Here is a 21,718-nt window from a genome sequence, read left to right on the forward strand (position 1 = left end):
GGTTGTGGGTACACACACACACTGGGTTGAAGGAGAGATAGGACCAGGATAGGAAGACCAGAGTACACAGCTAAGCTGCTGCTAACTGTCAAAAATGGCTGTTGGTCAACTGTCACCCAGCTCACCACTAGGCCAGAGTCTGAAACCAGCAGGCAAGGTAAAAGGTTTTAACAGTTTTAATTATGTTCAACTAAATGTAGGTGGGATAGGGGATTCTACACTAAAACCTAAATAGCAAAACCACAGGGCAAGGGGAGGACTTGTCTATACTAACTCTAATTGACCTAGGCCAGGCAGGGCCCAAAGAAGCAGTAATGGAGTCTCTGGGAAGGCTGCTTCAAACCCCGTTCCAGCCAGGTTTGACCAGCACAGCTAAAGGGCTGAGGGTGGCTTTGAGAGTTCTCACAGTAATCCACAGATGATCACAGGATGCCAAAAGCCAAGGTGGTCCAAGGTATCCAAGTAGAAAGAGTGTGCTTGAGATGCTGTCCACCAGATCCCAAACTCCTCCTCCACTTGGTGCTGCTCTGTAGGTCTTGTCCACTTGCTAGAAGCCACCACCACTCAGGATCCCAGGGAATTGGGATTTAGGTCTGAGATCTCCCAGGGCTAGCAACAGTTTGTGTCAACCACTAATGGAGTCTCTCTCAGAGCACAAGCCCTACTTCCAGCTCCTTCATTCCATCTTGGAATGCTCCAGCCCTTCCTGCTAGGTCCAACCTTAATACTTAATTAATTACTAAATAATCTTCCTCACAACAGTTGGGGTGTTTAAGTTTTTGACTGATTAATTTAAAAATTGCTGAATGATAGACAAAGTTTGATTCACTTTTCACATCAGTATGTAATTCCAGGTACCAAGCTTAGATCATTTGCCTTTTAGAATATCTTATTCCATGCCTTCTGGTTGTAGAAGCTTCTAGGTTCTGTGTAGCCCTCACTGTAGCTCATTGATATTTGAATTTTGTACTTCTGGTAGCTTGTAGTACTTTTTCCTTGGCCTGGGAGTTCAGGAATTTGCCTGTAGTTCTGGAGTATTTTATTTTGGGATCTCTTTCAGAAGGTGATTGGTGGATTCTCTTTATTTCTGTTTTTCCTTCTTGTTTGAGAATATCAGGACCACCCCCACCCCCCCTCCAAAGCTGTTGGCATTTTCCTGTCAAATCTCTTATTTGCTTTTCTAACTTCTTTTCAAGTTCTTTCAGGGGTTCCTTTGAGACCTGACATCCTTTCACACTTTACTTTGATGCTTTATATAGTTCCTGTTTGGCATTTTTGTCCTTTTCTGAGATAGTATTTTCATCTTCCCTGTAACTAAAGTAACTAAGAGTGGGGGGGGGGGTTGTTTTTGTTTTTATCTTTTGGTCCTCTTTCTCAGGCTTTTTTCCTCCCTTTTAGCTTATCTGTCTGTTGAGGTTCTTCTCTGTTATTGGGCTAGTAGGTACACTGCTCCAGACTGACAGCATGAACCTTTTTGGGACTTGGGCTGGGCCTGGGTTCCCTTGTTCATCATGGGGTGTCTGTTGAAAAGGTGGCCCTGTGTTGGCTTTTTTGGAGAGGTTTACAGCTGTTTTGTCCAGCTATATTTAGCACCTGATACTACTAGTTCCTCCATTTTTTCATGGACTTACCTGGTCCGGTCCCCACTCAGCTGCTTCCCTGCCTCTGCCAGATGGCCTGAGCTGGGCAAGGCCCCCTGCTTTAGGCTCTGCCACTTCAGGCACTCTGCTGCCCTGTGGGAGAGAGTAGAATCCTGTAGTTCTAGTTGACCCTCTCTACTTTCTTGTACCCTCCAGTCTCTGCTGCCAGATGGGAGTTTGTAGGTTTCTTGCCTTCTCTGCCTTCCATACCTGTGTAAAGTGGCTCAGGTTGGGCTTGTTCCCATTATGCAACTCTGTTGCCTCTGGTGGCTGTGTGCCATGTTGGGCTACTCCCAAGTTTTGCCGATGCTCAAAGGTGCTGTATTAATGAGCTACTTTCTTCTTATCTCAGCAAAATGTATTACTTTAGCTTTCCTTGTTTTGAGGCAATTTATTTTCTCTCTGTGTGTTTGTGTAGGGATTGGGGTGTGTGGAGTGTCCTTTTCTCCCCCATCTTAGTTCCCAGCATGCAACTCTTAATTCCTGGAATTTTCAGATCTCCTCATCTCTGCCTTTTAGCTTCCTTCAAGTGTAAGCTAAAGGCCTTTTTCTTATTGTTGAGTCATTTCCAGTTGTATCTGAGTTTTTGTGACTCCATTTAGGATTTTCTTGACAAAGATATTGGAGTGATTTGCCATTCTTCTTAGCTCATGTTACAGATGAGAAAATAGAGGCAAACAGGGTTAAGTGATTTCTCCAGGGTCACACAGCTCCTAAGTTTCTGATGTGGAATTTCAACTCAGGCTTTCTTGACTGCAGTCTTGGTTCTCTATCCACTGTAACACCTAGACAGCTCAAGCTAAAGTCCTGCTCCCTCTAAAAACCTTCCCCTCTTTCAGATGTTCTATTAAGGGCATCACTATCCTTCCAGGCACCTAGGTGTTGAATTTTACATATTACAATCATTCTTTTTCTCTCCCTTTCCCACCCCCTGCATCCATCCTCTATATACATTTTGTTGCCAAGTACTCTATATTATGCCTTCTTCACTTCTTCACTTATGATATGCTGCCCCTGACCCCTTCCCTCCCCCACCCCCCTTCTCTTTTTTGACTTTACTACCACCCTGCCATCCTGATAGACTGTCATCACCTGAAATGGTTAGTATTATGGTTAGTTTCTCTGTCTTAAGTATCTTCACTACCTAGCCATCAACATTTTCTTTTCAAAGTACAAATCTGACCATGTCAGCCTCTTAGAATCAATATTGTTTATTGGTTCCAAGATAGAAGAGCACTTAGTACTAAGCTGTGTGAATTCAGTGAATTGCCCAGGGTCAAACACAGCAAGGAAGTATCTGAGGCCAAATTTGAGCCCAGGACCTTCTATCTCTAGGCCTAGCTCAATCTACTCAGGATCAAACATAAACCCCTATATTGTCCTTCACAATCCAGTACCTTCCTACTTCTCCAAGCTTCTTATATATCTTATATCCTCCAAGTTCTTGATTCAGCTACACTGACCAACTTGGTGTAAATTGCACATTATTTTCATTTCTTGGCTTTGTGCCTTCATGGTATGCTGACTGTACCCTGTGCTTATTATAATGCTCTTTCTCATCATTTCTGCTTCATTGTTGGGTTAGTGGAAGAGACCTAAGAGTCTGAACTCTTTTTCTCAAGTGGATTGGATTGTTACCCTACCTTTGTGCTAGGAGTATATCTATGGTTCCAATAAAAAAAGCTTTTAAGACTCCCATGGAACTTTTCGGTGAGTTGCATTTGACCTTCTTCTGAGATGCTTTTACAAAATTTACTTGAATTCTGAATGGTTGCTAGCAATAAAGGTGGGGAACCAGTTAACTAGTATTCGTTAAGCATCTACCATGTGCTAGGCACAGTGGTAAAATCTGGAACCACTCTTGCTGCACAGATTTAGATCAAATGCCATCTTCTACAGGAGGCCTTTTCCTAATTCCCTAGAAATCTACAGTGCCTTCCCACATGTTATGTGAATTCCTTAAGGGCAGCTATTACTTTACTTTTCTTTGTACCTCCAGTACCTAGCACAGTGGCTGGCACATAGTAGTCACTTAAATTCTTGCTATCTGTTGACTAACTTTCTAAATAGAACTGTAACATTTAAAATTTTTTTAAAGAAATTGTTCCTGTGGAATATTTCGTGTATGTTTGGGACTAGATTAGCATTCTCTCTATTTGAGTTGTCATTGATTCTAAACCCCTCAGTGAAGGAAGTAGAGAGGTTTTGATTTCCCTGGAGTCACGGTTAACGAGGTCTTCTTGCCTAATCACACCGTGTTGCTTCTTACAACTCCATTGCCTCATTTTATGATCTCTTCTCAATCTTCATGCTTCTCTGAAACATTTGATACTGATTGGTCTCTTAACATATATTTTTTTGGTCCTCTGGGTTTTTATAAATACTCCTTGCTCTTCTGGTCCTAGACCCTCTTCTTTTCTCTTCTACAGTCTTTTGGAGACTTAATCATAGATTTATTTTCTCTGTACAGATAGTATCCAGATGCCCTGAGGGCATTTGTACCACCGATAATCCGCCTATATCAGGCATTTCATCCTGCATGTCTCATAGGCATCTGATATTTAACATGTACAAAACAGAACTTGTTTTCTTTCCCATACCTTTCTTGAATATCCATATTACTCTTTAGAGTACCACTATTTCCCATGTTCATAAATTCAGATTGTTTTTCAACTCCTTTCTTTCCTTCGTCTGACATATCCAACCAGTTTCCAGTCTCCTTCTCTACTTAACAGAGCCACAACCTTAACTTAGGCCTTTATCACTTCTTGCTTTGGATTACTGCATGTAATTTCTTCCTAATCATTCTCATTCCCTCAAATCTCTCAACACTCCAGACTATCCTGCATACTCCTGCTAAACTGATTTGCCTCATTTAAATACCTGAATATATGACTCCCTTACCCATTTAACTACAATAGCTCCCTGCTGCCTCTAGGAGCAAATATAAATTTCTTTTTAGTCTTAGAAACTCTTCATAACTTTGTCCCCATCCTCTTTGCTGCCTCATTGTATATTATTCCTTATTTGTGTACTTGAGATCCAGCCAAATACTATTCTTTTTCTTATACAAAGTACATAATTTTTTTATATGCATCATTTTGCATTGGCTGTTGCCTGTACCCTCCCTCTTACCTGTACCTCATAGAATCACTTCAAGTCTCAGATCAAGCACCAACTTTGACAACCTTTCCCGACACTTCCCCCCAGGCTGCTGGTGCCCTCTGTCTCAAAACTACCTTGTATATATATTTAGCATACTATTTATATATATGTACCCCCTCCCCAGTAAAATATAAACTAAAGGACATGAGCTTTTTATTTCTGCCTTTCTATCTCTAAATGCTTAGTACAATGCTGTAGCATATGTGTTGGTTTTTTGGATTTGTTTCATTTTTAATTCTTACCTTCAGGGCAGGTAGACAACTCAGTGTATTAAGAGCTAAGGTCTTGGTTTCATATTTGGCCCCAGATACTTCCTAGCTGTGTGACTCTGGGAAGTCACTAAACCCTTATTGCCTAGCCCTTACTGCTCTTTTGCCTTGGAACCAATTCACATTATTGATTTTAAGATGGAAGGTAAGAATTTTTGTTTTGTTTTTTAAAATCCTTGCCTTCCTTACCTTCCATTTAGAATCAATACTGTGAATTGGTTCCAAGGAAGAAGAGTGGTAAGGGTTAGGCAAGGGGAGGAATGGGGGGGGGTGGGTGTTAAATGACTTAACCTAGGGTCACAATAGTTAGAAAGTATCTGTAGGAAAATATAAGTAAGGTAATGGGGTCACCAGGGATATTACAATCAACTAATTGGTTTGTGGGAACACACTCTAGGATATATGAGAGACTGGACCAGGGTGAAGAGACCAGAGTTTACTGGATTTACACAGGAATGGCAGTTGATCTTAACTGTCACCCAGCTTCCACTAGACCAGAGTATAGTAACAGGCTAACAAGGTAAAGGGGATTTAACAGCTTTAATTATGTTAGACTAAAAGGTGGGAAAGGATTTCTATACTTAAAATCTAAGGGATAAAACCACAGGGCAATAGGAGGACTTATTCTACTCTTATCTAAGTGATCTAAACTAACAGGGCCCAAGGAGCTGTAAATGGAGTCTCTGGGTTTCTGCCTCAAACCTGGAACCTACCAGGCTTGAGTACAGCTAGGACTTTGTGGCTTTGGGGTTCTCACTGCAATCCACTGATGATGTCTGGATGCCAGGAGCTAAAGTTGTCTCAGGAACCAAGTAGTAAGGGTTTTGCTTGAAGCACTGTCCTCCAGTACCCAAACTTCACTTCTTCTCTTGGCTCTGTAGATCTTGTCCTTTTTCTAAATGCCACACCACACAGGATCCCAGGGGAAAACAGGAAGCAGGGTGTCCTTTGCTCTGAGGTCTCCCAGGCTGGCAACAGTTTTGCTCACCACTAATGGAGTCCACACTCAGGGCACAGCCAGACTTCCTCCTCCTTCATTCCAACCTGGAATTCCAAGCTCCAGCTCCTTCCTGCTAGGTACTTCCTAATCAATAGTTAATCAATACCTAATAACCAGCTAATCTAATCTTACTCATAACATATCTAAGCTAGATTTGAAAGCATATATGCTTTAAAAGAAAATACAATAAACGTTTAGGTACTTAAGGTACTGTGCTAAGGTGCTGGAAATAGAAAGACATGAAAGAGCCCAGGCTCTGGATTTTAGGAACTTATATTCTAGTGGAGAATATGCATATAGTACACCTTTGCACACAATAGTCTCATTTAAAAGGGACTATGTAAAATCATTAAATTTCAGTGTGGGAGTGTCCAAAGAGATGCTTAATAAACCCTTGTCCATTAATTAGAGGTTTTATAGCACTTTTCTTATAACTGTCTTATTGAAGGTAGATAATTAACCTTCCTATAATATACACAGAGCCGTTGAGATTCTGAGAACTTTTGCTTTGCTCATGAAGTAATCCCTTTATTGGGCAAGGGGAAGAGAGGGGGTGGTGAAGCATATGACAAAATTGTGGGCATTTTTTCCTCTTTCAGTAACGTGAGAAATTGCTAGGTTTCTTTTTACTTAAGAATATTTACTGCAGTTATTCCCTCATCCTTTTCCTAAAATTTAACAGGAGTGTTTTTTTTTAAAATGTTGACATTAGAAGAGAATTGCATAAAAAATGATACATCTTTTTGTAAGAAGGCAAAGAATGTATAGAGATAACAATGTAATGTGCAAAAACTCTGCTAATGTTCTTGAATTAAATACTGAATTAGTACCTAGATCTGTTTCTTCTTTTTTTTACTTCGGATGTTTTTTCTATTAGTGTATTAACTTGTGTATTTTGAGAACTATGATACCACAAGAAATAGTCACAAATGTAGGAAATTTCACATTAGTTTTATTTCTACTTAAAGATTCTAGTTCGGTTTTTCATCTTATTAATTTTAAAAATGTAATTCTGTTTTTGGATGAGGATGAGAAGGCGGGTCCAGAAAAATCTTTCAACCTAAGCAGATTGAGTAAGCATTCATCTCTCTTCTTAGTTGATGCATGCTAACTTTTTTCCTCCATTCATATGGTGAGTTGAAGGAAAGAAAAAGAAAATCAGTAAAGAAATGTTTTTGTCCTTGAAACTTTCATTTTTTTTTTTAAGTAAACCCTAATTTTAACACTTATCTTCCTGCAATTTGGGGAGGTGGTAAGGAGGAAAAGAACTAAATCTGTCCCCTATAGAAGTAGTAACATTTGTATTAAAATGAGATTTTTTTTCTATTTGTCCATTATAGATAATTTTTTAGGCACATGGCAATTTGCAAAGCAATGAAAGTCATGTGTGTTAAATACAATAAAAGATACATAAAGCACAGTGTATTAAATTGCTGTGGTTTATAAAAAACCATTTATTTGCCTTCTTTGTGTGAAATTATTGGAAATTCTCTATTTTTTTATACCATGGGGAAAAAAAGAATAGTTTCAAAATTTTAATTGTAGTCTGACTTCTTAAAGTTAATAAATTTAAATATTTTTTTATCAGAGTGCTTTCAATATGTCTTTTAAATATAAAAGAAAGTAGGCTTTTTTGGAATTGAATTTCAGGGTAGAATTTCAACAATTCACAATTGTAACTTTCAGTGCTTTTGAAAGCAGGAAGTCTTACTACTGAGACAGAAGTATTCTAGCTCAAAGAATATCCCTACTGCCATATGTCGTAAGGGTTTGTCACTTACCCACGAACCCGCTTCTGTAGTATAGTGATTAAGCAGAATTGGTTTTTGTCAGGCGTTCATAAAAGATATGAAAGGATGCATTTTTCATAGTGCCTTTTTAGTAATTTTTATTACTTAAAGAATTTAAGGAGTAAATTTTGTCCTTCAGATAGGGTGAGGTTTTGTTTTGTTTTTTAATTAAAAGCTATTTGGGGGATCCTTAAGACAAATAGCTGTTCATGAAAATTAAACAAGTTGGACCAGGAGTTTTCTGTTTAGTGTTGAAAACAGAATATTGGATGGATACAGAAGATGAAGTTGTAATTTTGAACTCTTGCTGTTTGGACATGTTATATAATTTCCTTGAAAATTCTTGAGTTTCATCATCAATTTTTTTTAAAAAGGTGAATTTGCACAACAGGCCTCACAAAGCTGTTGTGAGGAAGATAATAAACTTGAGAAGTGAATATAAACTACTGAATTTGAAAAGTGTTTTTGATTCCACCTTTCTAATTATGAAAATGACTCTTCTCACTCTTTTTTGTACCCTTCCCTCTCATACTTCTTGTACACCACCATACTTTGGAAAGATGTAATCATAATATATGTAATTCACTATATCTTTTACATATAGTATACTATACTGGGTAGTGTAGGAGATACTTGTGTTTCTTTGGATCCATAATCTCATGGATGGGGGATTTTTTTTCCAGTGGTACATTATGCTGTCTCATTTTGTTGGTGCCCTTCCATAAAAATCTTTCATAGATTGCAACGCACAAGAGAAATTCCTTATTGTGGTTCTAAGTTCATTTTTTAACTTGATGTGAAGAGTGTACTATACTAGGCATTGGCCACATGTAGACTGAGGTAGTACAAAGGCAGAGAAGATGGTGATACTTCCTGCCTTCTTGGAGGTTAGAGAATATTGGGGACTATAACCTGTTCATAGATGAAGACATAGAAAGTTATTTCAAGAGAGGAGGAGAGATTGCTCCAACTTGAAAGAAACATGAAAAGCCTTGTGTAGGAAATAATGAAGCTGTGCTTAGAATGAAGATAGGATTCTAAGAAGTGAGGCTATGTACAGTGCATTCCAGATGAGGCAAAAGCCATTAAAATGTAAAATGGAGTATCTTTTATAAGCAAAAGCTGGCAATCTTACTTTGACAAATATTGGCAGTGTATATGTGAAGGTGTTTAATATAAAATAAAATGGGAGAGATCCTGGAAGGCTTGAAATGCTAGATTGAAGAGGTAAAAGACACTGGGGGTGGAGGGACGGTTTAGAAAGGTAGTGACAAGAGTAAAATTTTCGCTTAAAGAACATCAGCTTGGTTATAGTAGTGATTAAAGACAGGAGAGACAGGAAATGGGAAAACCCAGTTAGGTTGGTTCTTCCCCTTCCTCACCCCCCAGTCTAAAAATGAGGCAGTAGGTGATAAGAAAAGGGGACAAGTTCAAGAGATGTTGTAAAAGTAGAATCGGCAAGACTGCTATGATGGGAAAGTGGTGTGGTGAAGCAAAGTGGAAAAGTCCAGGAGTACTTTGCCTTTTTTTTTTTTTTTTTTTAAATATCACTTTGCCCTTCACTGACACTCTATACAATCTGCCAATCTCTTTTCTGGTCATATATCCTAAAAACTATTCATATATCTTGCTTAAGGAAAACCCAGATCTGATCATGAATTATTTTTAAATGTTTTATCTCATTTTAGAGTTTAGAAGGGAAAAATCATAATCCCTTATTTTTACTATAAAGTTAGATTTTTAAAAGGATACTTTAAACCAGGAAACATTTTGGAAAATGTCATGGATAGATTTTTATCAGCACCTGCTCTGTAGCAACTCTGTAGAGCTTTAGTAAATAATTTTCTAAGTGTTTTAAATATTTTTAATATGAAGTTATTTGATTAAACATTTTTTCTTTTCCAGAGACTAAGACGATTATCTACCAAATATAAAACAGAAAAAATTTATCCAACAGCCACTGGCGAAAAAGAAGAAAATGTTAAAAAGAACAGATACAAAGACATATTACCATGTAAGTTTGAATTATCGTTTGAAGAGCTAATTATTTTTGTGGCATCACCAGTTTCCCTTTTTGTTGTTTTAGACAACTAGATTAGATAATATTCAAGCTTTTGTCTTGAAAGTATACTGCTAGGACTGCTGCATCCAAATTGAAATGCAGCTTAAATTTGTAATAATGTTTTGAAATTTTACTTATTCTCTAGTCTTTTGTTGACGAAATTATTTTTGCCTGATAGAAAATTTCTTTGTTTCTTTTTATAATTTTAACATTGATTTCTTAAAAGTTTGAGTTATAAAATCTCTCCTGCAGCTCCTCTCCACCATTAAGAAAGCAAACAATTTGCCATTTATACATGTGAAGTGATATAAAACATTTTTTCATATAACCATGGTCCAAATACATAAAATTCAAAAGTAAGAAACATCAATCTGCACTCAGAATTCGTTGGTTCCCTCCCTAGAGATGGATGACAGTTTTCATCCTGAGTCCTTTGAAATTGTCTTAGTTATATAATTGTCTTGATCAGAATAGCTGTTTTCTACAGTTGGTCATCATCACAATATGGCTGTTATTATGTACAGTGTTCTTGTAGTTATGCTTACTTCATTTGTATCAGTTCATATAAATGTCTTCCAGGTTTTTCTGAAACCCTCCTACTTGTCCATAATATTCCATATGCCACAATTTGTTCAGCCATTTCCCAACTGATGGGCATCTTCTCAGTTTCCAGTTCTTTTGCTACTATAAATATTTTTGTGCAAAATAGGTCCTTTCACTTTTCTTTTATTTGATACAAAAGGAAAAAATTAAGTATTAGCAGAAGATCTTTTTTATAACTCTTCAAACTATATTAAAATTTTTGGAAGTAAACATACTTCCATATGTAGATATGTAGAGCCCAAGTATTTTTTTGCGTATTATTGGCTTATTTTTTTCTTACTGATGGTGACTCTAAGACTGCTACTACTTCATATTACCAACAATATGTATCTTAGTCCTCATGTTAGCATTAAGTAGTAAGAGGTTGAGAGTAGAAACATTTCTAAACATTTTTTTAAACTTAAAAAATTTTGATTTAATAGAATTCATTCCCAGTTATCTCACCTCTTCCCTCCTGCACCAGAGAAGATCTCACCAGACAAAAAGACATGCATAAATATATATTGTGTCTTTTGTGTTTCTGTCTTTCATTCTCTGGAGGTGGATATTCACAAATTAGTCTTCAATTATGAATTTTATAGCTGTATATAATGTTCTCTTGGTTCTACTTGTTTCACTCTTCATTAATTTCTATAGGTATTCCAAGTTTTAAAAAAATTACCTGTTCATCATTTCTTAGAGGGCAGTAGTATTTCATCTCAATTATAAAACATTTGTCCAATCATTCTCCAATTGATGGACATCCCCTCAGTTTCCAGTTCTTTGCTACCAAAAATAGAACTGTTATAAATATCTTGGAATATTTAGTTTCTTTTTCTTTTTCCTTGATCTCCTTGGTAAACAGGATATTCAGAGTTTTATAACTCTGGACAAATTTCTAAATTGCTCTCCGAAGTGATTGGATCAGTTCATAGTTCATTCACAACAGTGTATTAATGTCCCCCTGAATATATTTCAAAGTGAGTCTTTGAACCCATCCTTCAAAGCCAAATAGAAAAGATGTTCACATTTTTGATTTTCTCTTTGTAGAATTGAATAATTGGGAGCTAGTTATGTAATATATCCATAATTTGGTATAAACTGCCTGGCATTTTAGCTCTTGATTAAGTTTCTTAGTGAAAAACTACATTAAGCTTTTACTCATAGATTTGCCACCAGGATGATGATGAAGAATTGTGTTTTTTGTTGTTTTGGTTTTTTTATAGCAGTGCACAAAGGAATTTTCTTTTCCCTCACTTAAAATTATGCCTCTATCTGAATTTTCCTATTTCTTTTAATGGTACCACCAACCATTCATTTACCTGTGTCCCAAAACTTGACATTCTTTTTGTACCCTCATCTTGATTGTACTATTGTAGTAACCTCATATCTGGTTCTCATCATTTGCTTTCCCTATACCAGTTCATACTTCCATTCACTGTTATAACATCTATATAGATAAGAAAGATTGATCTGTCAATCAATTTTGGTCCCCTATCACCTAATGAAATATGAATTTCTTTGCTTGGAACTAAAGGCTTTCCAGAGTCTGGTGCCAATCTTACTTTTTTTTTCTTTAAAATTGTTTTATTTCATTTTTTTACATATTGAAAGAAATCATAATAGATGGCAGAGTAGGTTTTCCCACCAGAAAATTATTTACACCCATTTTTTCCCAAGTTAGAAATACAAATCTGAAGAGTTATTATTATATCTCATCTGTAATTAAATTTCTTTGCAGCAATCAATTTTCTTTCATGTTTGGAAGATACTGAAGAAAAATATTGTCTCAAGTCTTTTCATTTTGTTTAAGTCCCATCTACTAGCAGTTCAAGTAGCAACAGGAGAATCCTCGTATCCTGGATGGCCTGACGAACACACATCAAAATCAAGCAGCTTGTTTGTATTCTAAAAATACTCTTAACCCCGTAACAAATGATCCTCATATTGTGGAACTCAAAATCCTTCAAATGGAAATATCAAACATCTGTTACGACAGTTCCACACCAATTTTATTCTGTTCTTTCTTCATTAATCGTTGTGCATTCTTTTCCATTTTCTTCCTTTGTTGTTCTGCTGCTCTCTTTTCTCTGTCTGCTATTTTCTGCTGTCTCAGGACTTCCTCTGCCTGCCAGGCTGCATCATCTTCTTTCCATGCATTTGTATTCTCCTGCCAGGTGTCCAAGTCATCCAATTCAGGAGATTGGTGAATAAAAGGAATATCTTGTGTAGCTGCTAATCTACTAGAGAAACCTGTGGTATCATCTGGAATGCTAAAATTTAGTGGTTTTTTTCTTCTTAATAATAATTTTTTGTGTTTTCCTTATAGTTCGTACCATATCTTTAAAACGGTCAGGTTCTAATTGTTCCAATGTATTTTGTTGTGCTGTCCCATTTCCATTGCCTCCTTCAGTCTTTATACTTGTGGGTGCATCTTCATCCCAAGAGCTCCAGTCTTCAACTTCTGACTCCTTAGGAACTGGTGAATAATCCACTGTGGTTGGTAAAGTTATTTGATCTCCACTTAATTTCTGTCCTCTGTCAGACCTGCATATTAACCTCTTAATGAATGAGAGTACTGTGGCTAGGCAGGTACAAACTTTAAACAACCGGAACTGTGTGATAGCCATGATGGGAAACACAACCTGTAGTAAGGGGGCAGCTAGGTGGTTCAGTGGATTGAGAGCCAGGCATAGAGACAGGAGGTCCTGGGTTCAAATCTGGCCACAGACACTTCCTAGCTGTGTGACTCTGGGCAAGTCACTTAAACCCAATTGCCTTGCCTTTATTGGTCTTTTGACTTAGAACCAATATATGGTGTATTGTTTCTGTGTAGCTCAAGGCAACTTATTTCTCCTCTTTGGACTTCAGTTTCCTCATCTGTAAAATGTGGGGAATAGACTTGATGAACAGTAAGGTATCTTCTACCTCTAAATTATGATCCTGTGACCTCTATAAGATCATTCTGATAATACCTGCCCCTCCCCCTCCCTGCCCGCCAGCCCAATGGAGGTTCTGAGCTGCTTCGGCCCCTATGTTCGCCCCCAATCTACTTTTATGACTTTTACTTTACACTATTCTCTTTAATGAAGTATTCATCTTTGACAAACAAGACTACTGAGTTTCCCTAACCTAATTTCTTACAGTTTTGGCCTATACCCCTTTGTTCATATCATTTCTATTTCAGGATGTTCCCTTATTTTTCATCAACACAATTGAAGTCCTTCAGAAATTTTGGCATGACAGATGAATGCTAACTTTGGGGGTTGAGAGATCCAAATCTGGATCCTGTCTCAATCACTGACTAGTTCTCTTATTTTTGGCCAGTCACTTAACCTCTCTCAGCCTCAGTTTCTGCATCTCAGAATGGGAGTAATGATAGTACATACTTCAGAATTTTAGGATCAAATGATATAATATTCCTAAAATACTTAGCTATTATTAATATTACAATTATTGGCTTCTGTAATCTTCATTCAGAACTAATCTTTCCTTAGAAGTCTCAGTATATCATTTGTATCTCCTTTGTGTTTATTCTGGTATTTTTTTTTAGTCACTGTTATTCTGTACACTCATCTTTGGAGTTATAAGCTCTTTTAGGGCAAGAACTGTCTTATCCACCTGTATCTCTTTAGGATCAGCACATACTTTGCATACATTTTGTTACAGAGGGAAGCCTGGGATCATATAGTATTATTTAGTTTTTCAGAAATCTTGGATCAAATCTGGGCATAGTTCATCATAAAATACAAGTACTAAGGGATCATTTCTGTGAGAAGTACTAAGGGATCATTTCTGTGAGTTGTCCTTAGAACTTATATCGATTTGGAGAATAAGCGTTCTTCACTTACTTAGTTTTTCACTATCCATGGATTTCCTCTAGGAGTCTTTGCGACTGGGATATCATATCATTATGGTGCAGTGGAAAGAATACTGAATTGTAGTCAAGGTTCTAGATTCAAATTCGGCTTGCCAGTTCCTGGTATAAATTTGGACAAGTCTCTTTCATCTCTGGGCATCATTTTGCTCAACTATGTACTCATAGAGTTGGATTTGACAGCCTGACAGTTTTTTCCAAAATTCAGCTCCAAGTGTATTTTTATGATTTCAAGGCCCTCTCCATTTATAAGAAATTCATCATTGATTTGAACTCCGTCCCCATTGCCTTCTGACACACTGTACCTTGAATTTGATGAGTAAAACAAGAGCAAAGAAAATAAAGAGCAAAATGTTTAAGGGGATCTTGAACCAGATAACTCCTGTGCATGTTACATAATTATATTAGGGTCTTTGAAAGATTTAATAATAGAGAGAATTGTGTTTAACCCCTTTGTTATTAATATGAATGAAGCTAGCCATAAAAATGAGTACATATTTATCTTGAGTATTTTCTGCTGTTTTGCCCTTTTTTGGGGGAGAGGGGTAAGGATTAATTGAGAAATAATTATAATTTGTTAAGGATCACAAAATCAATATATATCAGAGTCAAAACTTGAATTAATACCATCCTTATTCAAAAGCCACTTCTCTTTTTACTATGCTACAGCTACCTCACTGTTCTTAAATAATTGGAACTTAATAAGTATATATGAAATTACTTTTAACTTCCTCAGTTCATTACACAACCAATATTTGGAAACAGTACTTTTGAATTGATGTGATCAGATTGTTTAAATTGATATTCAATTTTAAAGATTCTGGAGCTTTATTATGGAAAGCATAATGGCTTTTGATGGCATATATTTTGTTTTTGATAACATTTATCTTGTTTTTTTATAAGGAATTCAAGTATAGTAAATTTGGAAACAAATTTGTTATTTGGCAAAATAACTGACAGATTTATGTACTCATCTAAACCCCACAGTAACTATGTGAAGTTAAGGTCAAATGATTTACCTATGACCATACAGCTAATAATTAATAAGCATTTTTAAGCTTCTACTGTTTGCCAGGTACTTATTTTAAGTGCTAGTAAATGAGTGTTATAATTTCAACCTACGTCTTCCTGATTACAGTTCCAGCGCTTTATCTACTGTGCTGCATTAGGCTCAGTTTTTACCTTCCTTGATTGTGGCATCTTCCATATAATCTTTAATATAACTACACAAGTAAACATTTACTTTTAATGTCCAGAATAAAAAAGTTGTGGGGGAGGGGAGGTTGGACTGGATTTACAGTAAATTGAAAGTTGGGAAACTAACAAAATTGTTTTTCTTTTCTATTTGCCAGATAATTATTGATAGTATTACTTTTCATGATTTAAGGATGTGGTTAGATATTATAATCTATACCTTTCTAGAGATCTGGATGGAACTCTGTATTCGAAGAGACAAAGTATATTGTATTGCTTTATAAAACACTACAGTTAGTTTCTGTGACAATGTATGACTTCATAATCCCCAATTTTTTAATCTAGCATTTATACATCCCTAAAGTTCCTTTTCCACAGAGATAACACAGAAAAGCAGTTAAGACATACAAAGCCACATTTAGTTTCCATCATTCTTCTGTTGCTAAATTTGGGGATTCCAGTACATAAATCTCACAGTATTCTGGATATCTGTTATCCCTCTATCAGGACTTAACTTTTTCTTAGGATACAGCCCTTTGTTCAGATTCTTGTTCCTGTTTTCCTTTAACAAATTTGGAGGATTTAGAAATTTGATATTATGTAAATAGGAGAGTATTTTTGCAATTAGCTTAATTTTTTGGACAGGTGAGAAGAAACCATTAAAAGGTCACTTTTAAGTTTGAATTTCTGCATTATCTGATATAGTCCATGTTTTGTTAGTTCATAGAATGCTATGATTAATCTCTTCTCCATATTATTTGATATTTTTAAAGACAAGTATTTTTCTAAGCAACTTTGTGCCTATGACAAGACTTAAAACAAGTCTTTCGTTTAACCCTTTTGTTACTAATATGAAGCAAGCTATAAAAATGAGAAATATATATTAATCACCAGTACTTCATGCTGTTTTGTGTTCAACTGTACTCCTCTCCTTTCCCCCGCCTCCCCCTCCCTTATTTATTTTGTGGGTTGGTTTTTCCAGAAAGTGGCTACTCCAAAATTCAGAGTGCTTCCGAGGGTCTGTGCTCCTAAAGCTGTAGGGCTGAACGACATTGGTTTGTTTACTTTAACAAAAGACATAGTTGGTTTAAAGCAAAGCTGTATCGTCAATCTCTTAGTTTGTCACTTCCTTTTTTTTTTCTTCTGATCTTGACCAGGAATGTCTGATAAAAACCTGTGTATTTGGTTTAGAGCATTTGTTGTTTTCCAAGAAGTCCCAGAAAATAATAGAACCTTTTGTCTCACCTACAACAGGATGTCGCCATCTAGTGGTTTTCAAATAAAGGTACCAATGAAATTTCCACAGTTCTTTTTCCAAATATGTAGTTTAATGTAGTCCATTTCTGTGAACATGCTTTCATTCTCCTGAGATATCCAGTCTGGCACCATAAACTATCTTCCAAAATCTATGTTAATATCTAATTTCTGAAATAACTGTGTATATTATTTGGTAGGAAGATTTTCTTGTTAATTAAAAATTTTTTTTTAAATTTTCATATTCACATCCTTCTTCCTTCCTTCCTTTCCATTGGAAAGACAAAGAATATGATATCCATTATTCATATGAAGTCATGCAAAACATTTCCACATTAGTCATAGCGTATGTTGTGGAGAACAAGAAAAATAAACTGAAAAATGTTTGTCTGGCCTAGAATTCATTATTTGTCTCTGGAGGTAGATATCATTTTTCATCATAAGTCCTTTGAAATTATTGTGTGTCATTGTGGATCAAAGTAGCTAAGTCTTTCATAGTTGATTACTTTAAAAAATTTTTTTATTTTTAGAAAATTTTCCCATGATTCATGTTCTTACTCTCCCCCCCATCCACCCCACCCCCCATAACCAATGACACGCATTTCCACTGGTTTTTACATGTGCCATCGATCAAGACCTATTTTCATATTAGTGATAATTGCACTGGGATGGTTGTTTAGAGTCTACATCTCTTATGGGGAAAACCAGGGGAGTTAACTTAAATATTAAATGTGGGTCCAGAAGGGTGTGAGGGAGACAGGAATGACAAAAGTTGGGGACTTAACAAGTTAGGGAGACTGGGTTTAAACTCCTAAGGAAATGTCTGTTAACAGAAGTGGCAGTTAGGCCCTGTCACCTTGCACCATCTAGACAAGGGCCTATGGAAACTAGCAAGCAAATGACAAGATTTTATAACAAATTTAATTAAGGGAACTATGGTAAAGGATGGGAATAGGGATCAGACTAAGGGCAAACCACAGGGTCAGGGGAGGGACTTATTTACTGAGACCTAAGCAAGGCAGGACCCAGAGAATAGCAGGACTGAAGTGGGAATCCTCACAGCAGAGTCCTGACACACTCCAGTGATGTACCAGCTCCTCCAGGACCACTAGCTGTACTCTTTCAGGTGAGTAGATTCTGGAAGCTAACCCAGCCCAAGTTAACCTGCAACTCAGGTTGGGATTGATAGTCTCTACCAAAATCTTCCACAAGTAGATGTCAATCTTCCTTCAGGATCCCAGGAAATCTGAGGTCTCCTAGGGTCAGTTACAGCTTGTCCCAACCACCATGGAGTCTGTCTCAGAGAGCAAGGCACACTTCCTGCTTCCTCATTCCATTTGGAATTCTCAAGCTGTTCCTGTTAGGTCTCCTAAATAATAACTAAGTAATCCTCCTCCTCACAACACATCCCAAATCATATCTGCATCAACCCATGTGTTCAAGCAGTTGTTTTTCTTCTGTGTTTCTCCTCCCACAGTTCTTTCTCTGAATGTGGATAGCATTCTTTTTCATAGGTCCCTCAGAATTGTCCTGGATCATTGCATTGCTGCTAGTAGAGAAGTCCATTACAGTCGATTGTTCCACAGTGTATCCATTTCTGTGTATAATATTCTCCTGGATCTGCTTCTTTCACTCTGCATCAGTTCCTGGAGGTCTTTCCTGTTCACATGGAATTCCTCTAGTTGTTTATTCCTTTGAGCACAATAGTATTCACCAGCAGATACCACAGTTCCTTCAATCATTCCCAGTTGAAGGTCCCCAATTGAAAACCCTCATTTTCCAGTTTTTTGCCACCTCATCTTTCACCTTCTTTGCTTTGTTTTCAAGCTGGTCAATTTTTACTTTCAAGACACTGTTTTCTTGTTTTAGTTCAAGTATTTCCTTTTTTCAATTGTCTTCAGCCTTTCTTGATTGTTTTTTTGAGTTCTTTAACTGAATTTTAAGTTTTTGAGTTAATTGAATTTTGAGAACTTCCAAAGCCTGTGTCCATTTTGCTGGAGTTTCTTTGATTTTGCTTGGAGTTCCTTGATCTTCTCCTATTTCATTTGCTTTTTGTTCACTTCCTGGAAAGAAGCTGTCAATTGTAATTTCTTTTTTCTTTTTCTGCTGTTTACTCATATTTTTTCCTTCTTTCCCTCCTGTACCTTCTCTGCTCTGCTGGTAGATTAAGTTAAGCAGATGGTTTTAATGAGCTTTGATATAAGATCTTCCCCAGCTGGCAACAGAAGTTTGTAGCTACTTTCTTTGCAGTCTGTGGGGGAGGGGGTGTTGGAGTTTCCTTGACCTCTAAAGACTTATTTATCTTATTGATGGGATTAAGCCAGGGTGGAGTTGAGCTGTAGAGTTTGATGTGCCCTGAAGCTAAAACCTTGAGAGGAGGGGGGGGGGGGGGGGGGTGTGAGGGAGATGGAGCATTTTCAATGTGCCTAGATTGCTTCTCTGTGTTTCTCCTCTAGCAGCCTCCCTGTGTCTGTGTTCAATGCATTTGCCCTGTCCAGAGATTCCAGGAGCTGCTGTAAACTCAGCACAGCATGTGGGGGAGGGGTCCTGGGATCCTCTTCTCCCTTACCCTCAAACCCAACAATTCAAGAATTCAGGCCTTTTTCTTGGCTTATCTCTTGAGCTGTCCAGCAGTAGGATCCCCCAGCTCTATCCTGTTGTTAAATTTGGTATTCTTTCTCCTCTAAGGGCTTTTTTTTTTTTTTATCTCAGTGTGGAAGGGTATGGAGGTCTGAAGTTTTGCTCTGTCTAAGCTGCCATTTTCCCAGAATTGATAGTTGATTATTGATACAATATTATTGTTACTCTGTATAGTGTTTTCCTGGTTCTATTTGTTTCATTTTGCATCATTTTATTTGATTCTTCCCAGTTTTTTATTCTGAAACTATCCCCTTCATTCCTTATAACACAGTAGTATTCCATTATAATCATACACCACAACTTGTTCAAGTCTTCCCCAACCGATGAGCATCCCCTCAGTTTCCAATTCTTTACCACCCCAAAGAGAGCTTCTGTAAGTATTTTTATATGTATAGACTTATTTTCCTTTTTTCTTTGATCTTTTCAGGATATTTTTGGAGGTTATTGCTGGGTCAAAGGGTATACAGAGTTTTATAGCCCTTTGGGCGCAATTCTAAATGGTTCTCCAGAATGGTTGAATCAGTTCACATATCTACAAATTACATTAATGTAAATATTTTCCCACATCCCATCCAGCAGTTCTGTCATGTTAGGCAATCTGATATATATATGAAATGATTCCTCAGTGTCATTTAAATTTGCATTTCTCTATTAGTAAATTACATCATTTTTTCATATGAAAATTGATATCTTTGATTTCTTCTGAAAACAGTATGTTCATATCTTTGCTATCATTTGGGTATTACCTCATATTCTTGTCAATTTGGCTCAGTTCCCTATGTATTTGAGAACTGAGGCTTGTATCAGAAATTTGGTGTAAAACATTTCTTCCGTTTTCTACTTTCCTTCTAATTTTGGCTACATTGGTTTTGATTGTGCAACCCCCTTTTTAATTTCATGTAATCAAAATTTATCCATTTTGCCTTCTATGATCCTTTCTTTCTTCATGAGCTCTTCACTTATCCATAGGTGACTTTTTTCCAGGCTTCCTTAATTCATCTGTGAAATTGCCCTTTATGTCTAAAATATATACCCACTTTGACTATGTCTTGGTATACAGTGTAAGGTGTTGGCCTATGCCTCGGTTTTGCCAGACTACTTTCCAGTTTTTCCTAGCAGTTTTTGTTGAATGGTGAGGTTGTAATCCTAATATCTTAGATTAGGGTTTATCATACACGTAACCTGTGGTTGTTTCCTTTTTCTGTATATTATGTACTTTATGTGTTCTGTTGATCAGCTAGTCCTAGATTGTTTTTATTATAGTATAAGATGTGGCACTGCTTCCTTCACTTAAAAAAAAAAAAAAGATTCCTTTGATATGCTTGACCATTAGTTCTTCCAGATGAATTTTGTTAGTTTTTCTACCCTGTTAGTAAATTCTTTGGTAGTTTGATTGGGAATGGTACTGAATAAGCAAATTAATTTTGGTAGTATTGTCATTTTTGTTATACTAGCTCAGCCTACCCATGAGCAATTAATATCCTAGTTGTTTAGATCTTGACTATTTTAATATAACAAATAAATTTAAAGAGAAAATTTGTTACATTAAAATAGCCCAGGACATTTTGTAACTGTGTTTAGTTCCAGTCTATAGCTGAGTATGTAGACTCAAGTATTTTGTACTTTCTGCAGTGATTTTTTTTAAACATTTATTAATATTCATTTTTAACATGGTTACATGATTCATGCTCCTCCTTTCCCCTTCGCCCCCCGCACTCCCCCCATCCATGGCTGATGCACATTTCCACTAGTTTTGTCATGTGTCCTTGATCAAGACCAATTTCCAAATTGTTAGTAGTTGCATTGGTGTAGTTTCGAGTCCACACCCTCAATCATGTCCACCCCGACCCATGTGTTCAAGCAGTTGTTTTTCTTATATGTTTCCTCTCCTGCAGTCCTTCCTCTGAATGTGGGTAGCATTCTTTACCATAAATCCCTCAGAATTGTCCTGGGTCATTGTATTGCTGCTGGCACAGAGGTCCATTACATTCAATTTTACCATAGTATATCAGTCTCTGTGTACAATGTTCTTCTGGCTCTGCTCCTTTCGCTCTGCATCTGTTCCCGGAGGTCTCTCCAGTTCGCCTGGAACTCCTCCAGTTTATTATTCCTTTTAGCACAATAGTATTCCATCACCCGCATATACCACAGTTTGTTCAGCCATTCCCCAATTGAAGGACATACCCTCCTTTTCCAGTTTGTTGCCACCACAAAAAGCGCAGCTATAAATATTTTCGTACAAGTC

The 21,718-nt window shown here is 36.9% G+C and overlaps 1 protein-coding gene and 1 pseudogene across 3 annotated transcripts in view; one reads left to right on the top strand and one right to left on the bottom strand.

Annotated features, from left to right (window-relative positions):
* PTPN12 (protein tyrosine phosphatase non-receptor type 12) overlaps nt 1-21,718 on the top strand; it is a 141,285-nt gene that overhangs the window by 58,759 nt on the left and 60,808 nt on the right. For all 3 annotated transcript variants that reach the window (XM_044679861.1, XM_044679860.1, XM_044679859.1), the window contains exon 2: nt 9,770-9,878. Coding sequence is in view for 2 of the 3 variants with exons in the window: in XM_044679860.1 (XP_044535795.1) it covers nt 9,770-9,878 (109 nt within the window). In the remaining variant the exon portion in view is untranslated. The remainder of the gene's footprint in view (nt 1-9,769; nt 9,879-21,718) is intronic.
* LOC123250669 lies at nt 11,489-13,198 on the bottom strand (annotated as a pseudogene).

This window comes from Gracilinanus agilis, chromosome 5 (genome assembly GCF_016433145.1).
Source record: "Gracilinanus agilis isolate LMUSP501 chromosome 5, AgileGrace, whole genome shotgun sequence".
In the NCBI taxonomy this organism is placed as follows: Eukaryota; Metazoa; Chordata; class Mammalia; order Didelphimorphia; family Didelphidae; genus Gracilinanus; species Gracilinanus agilis.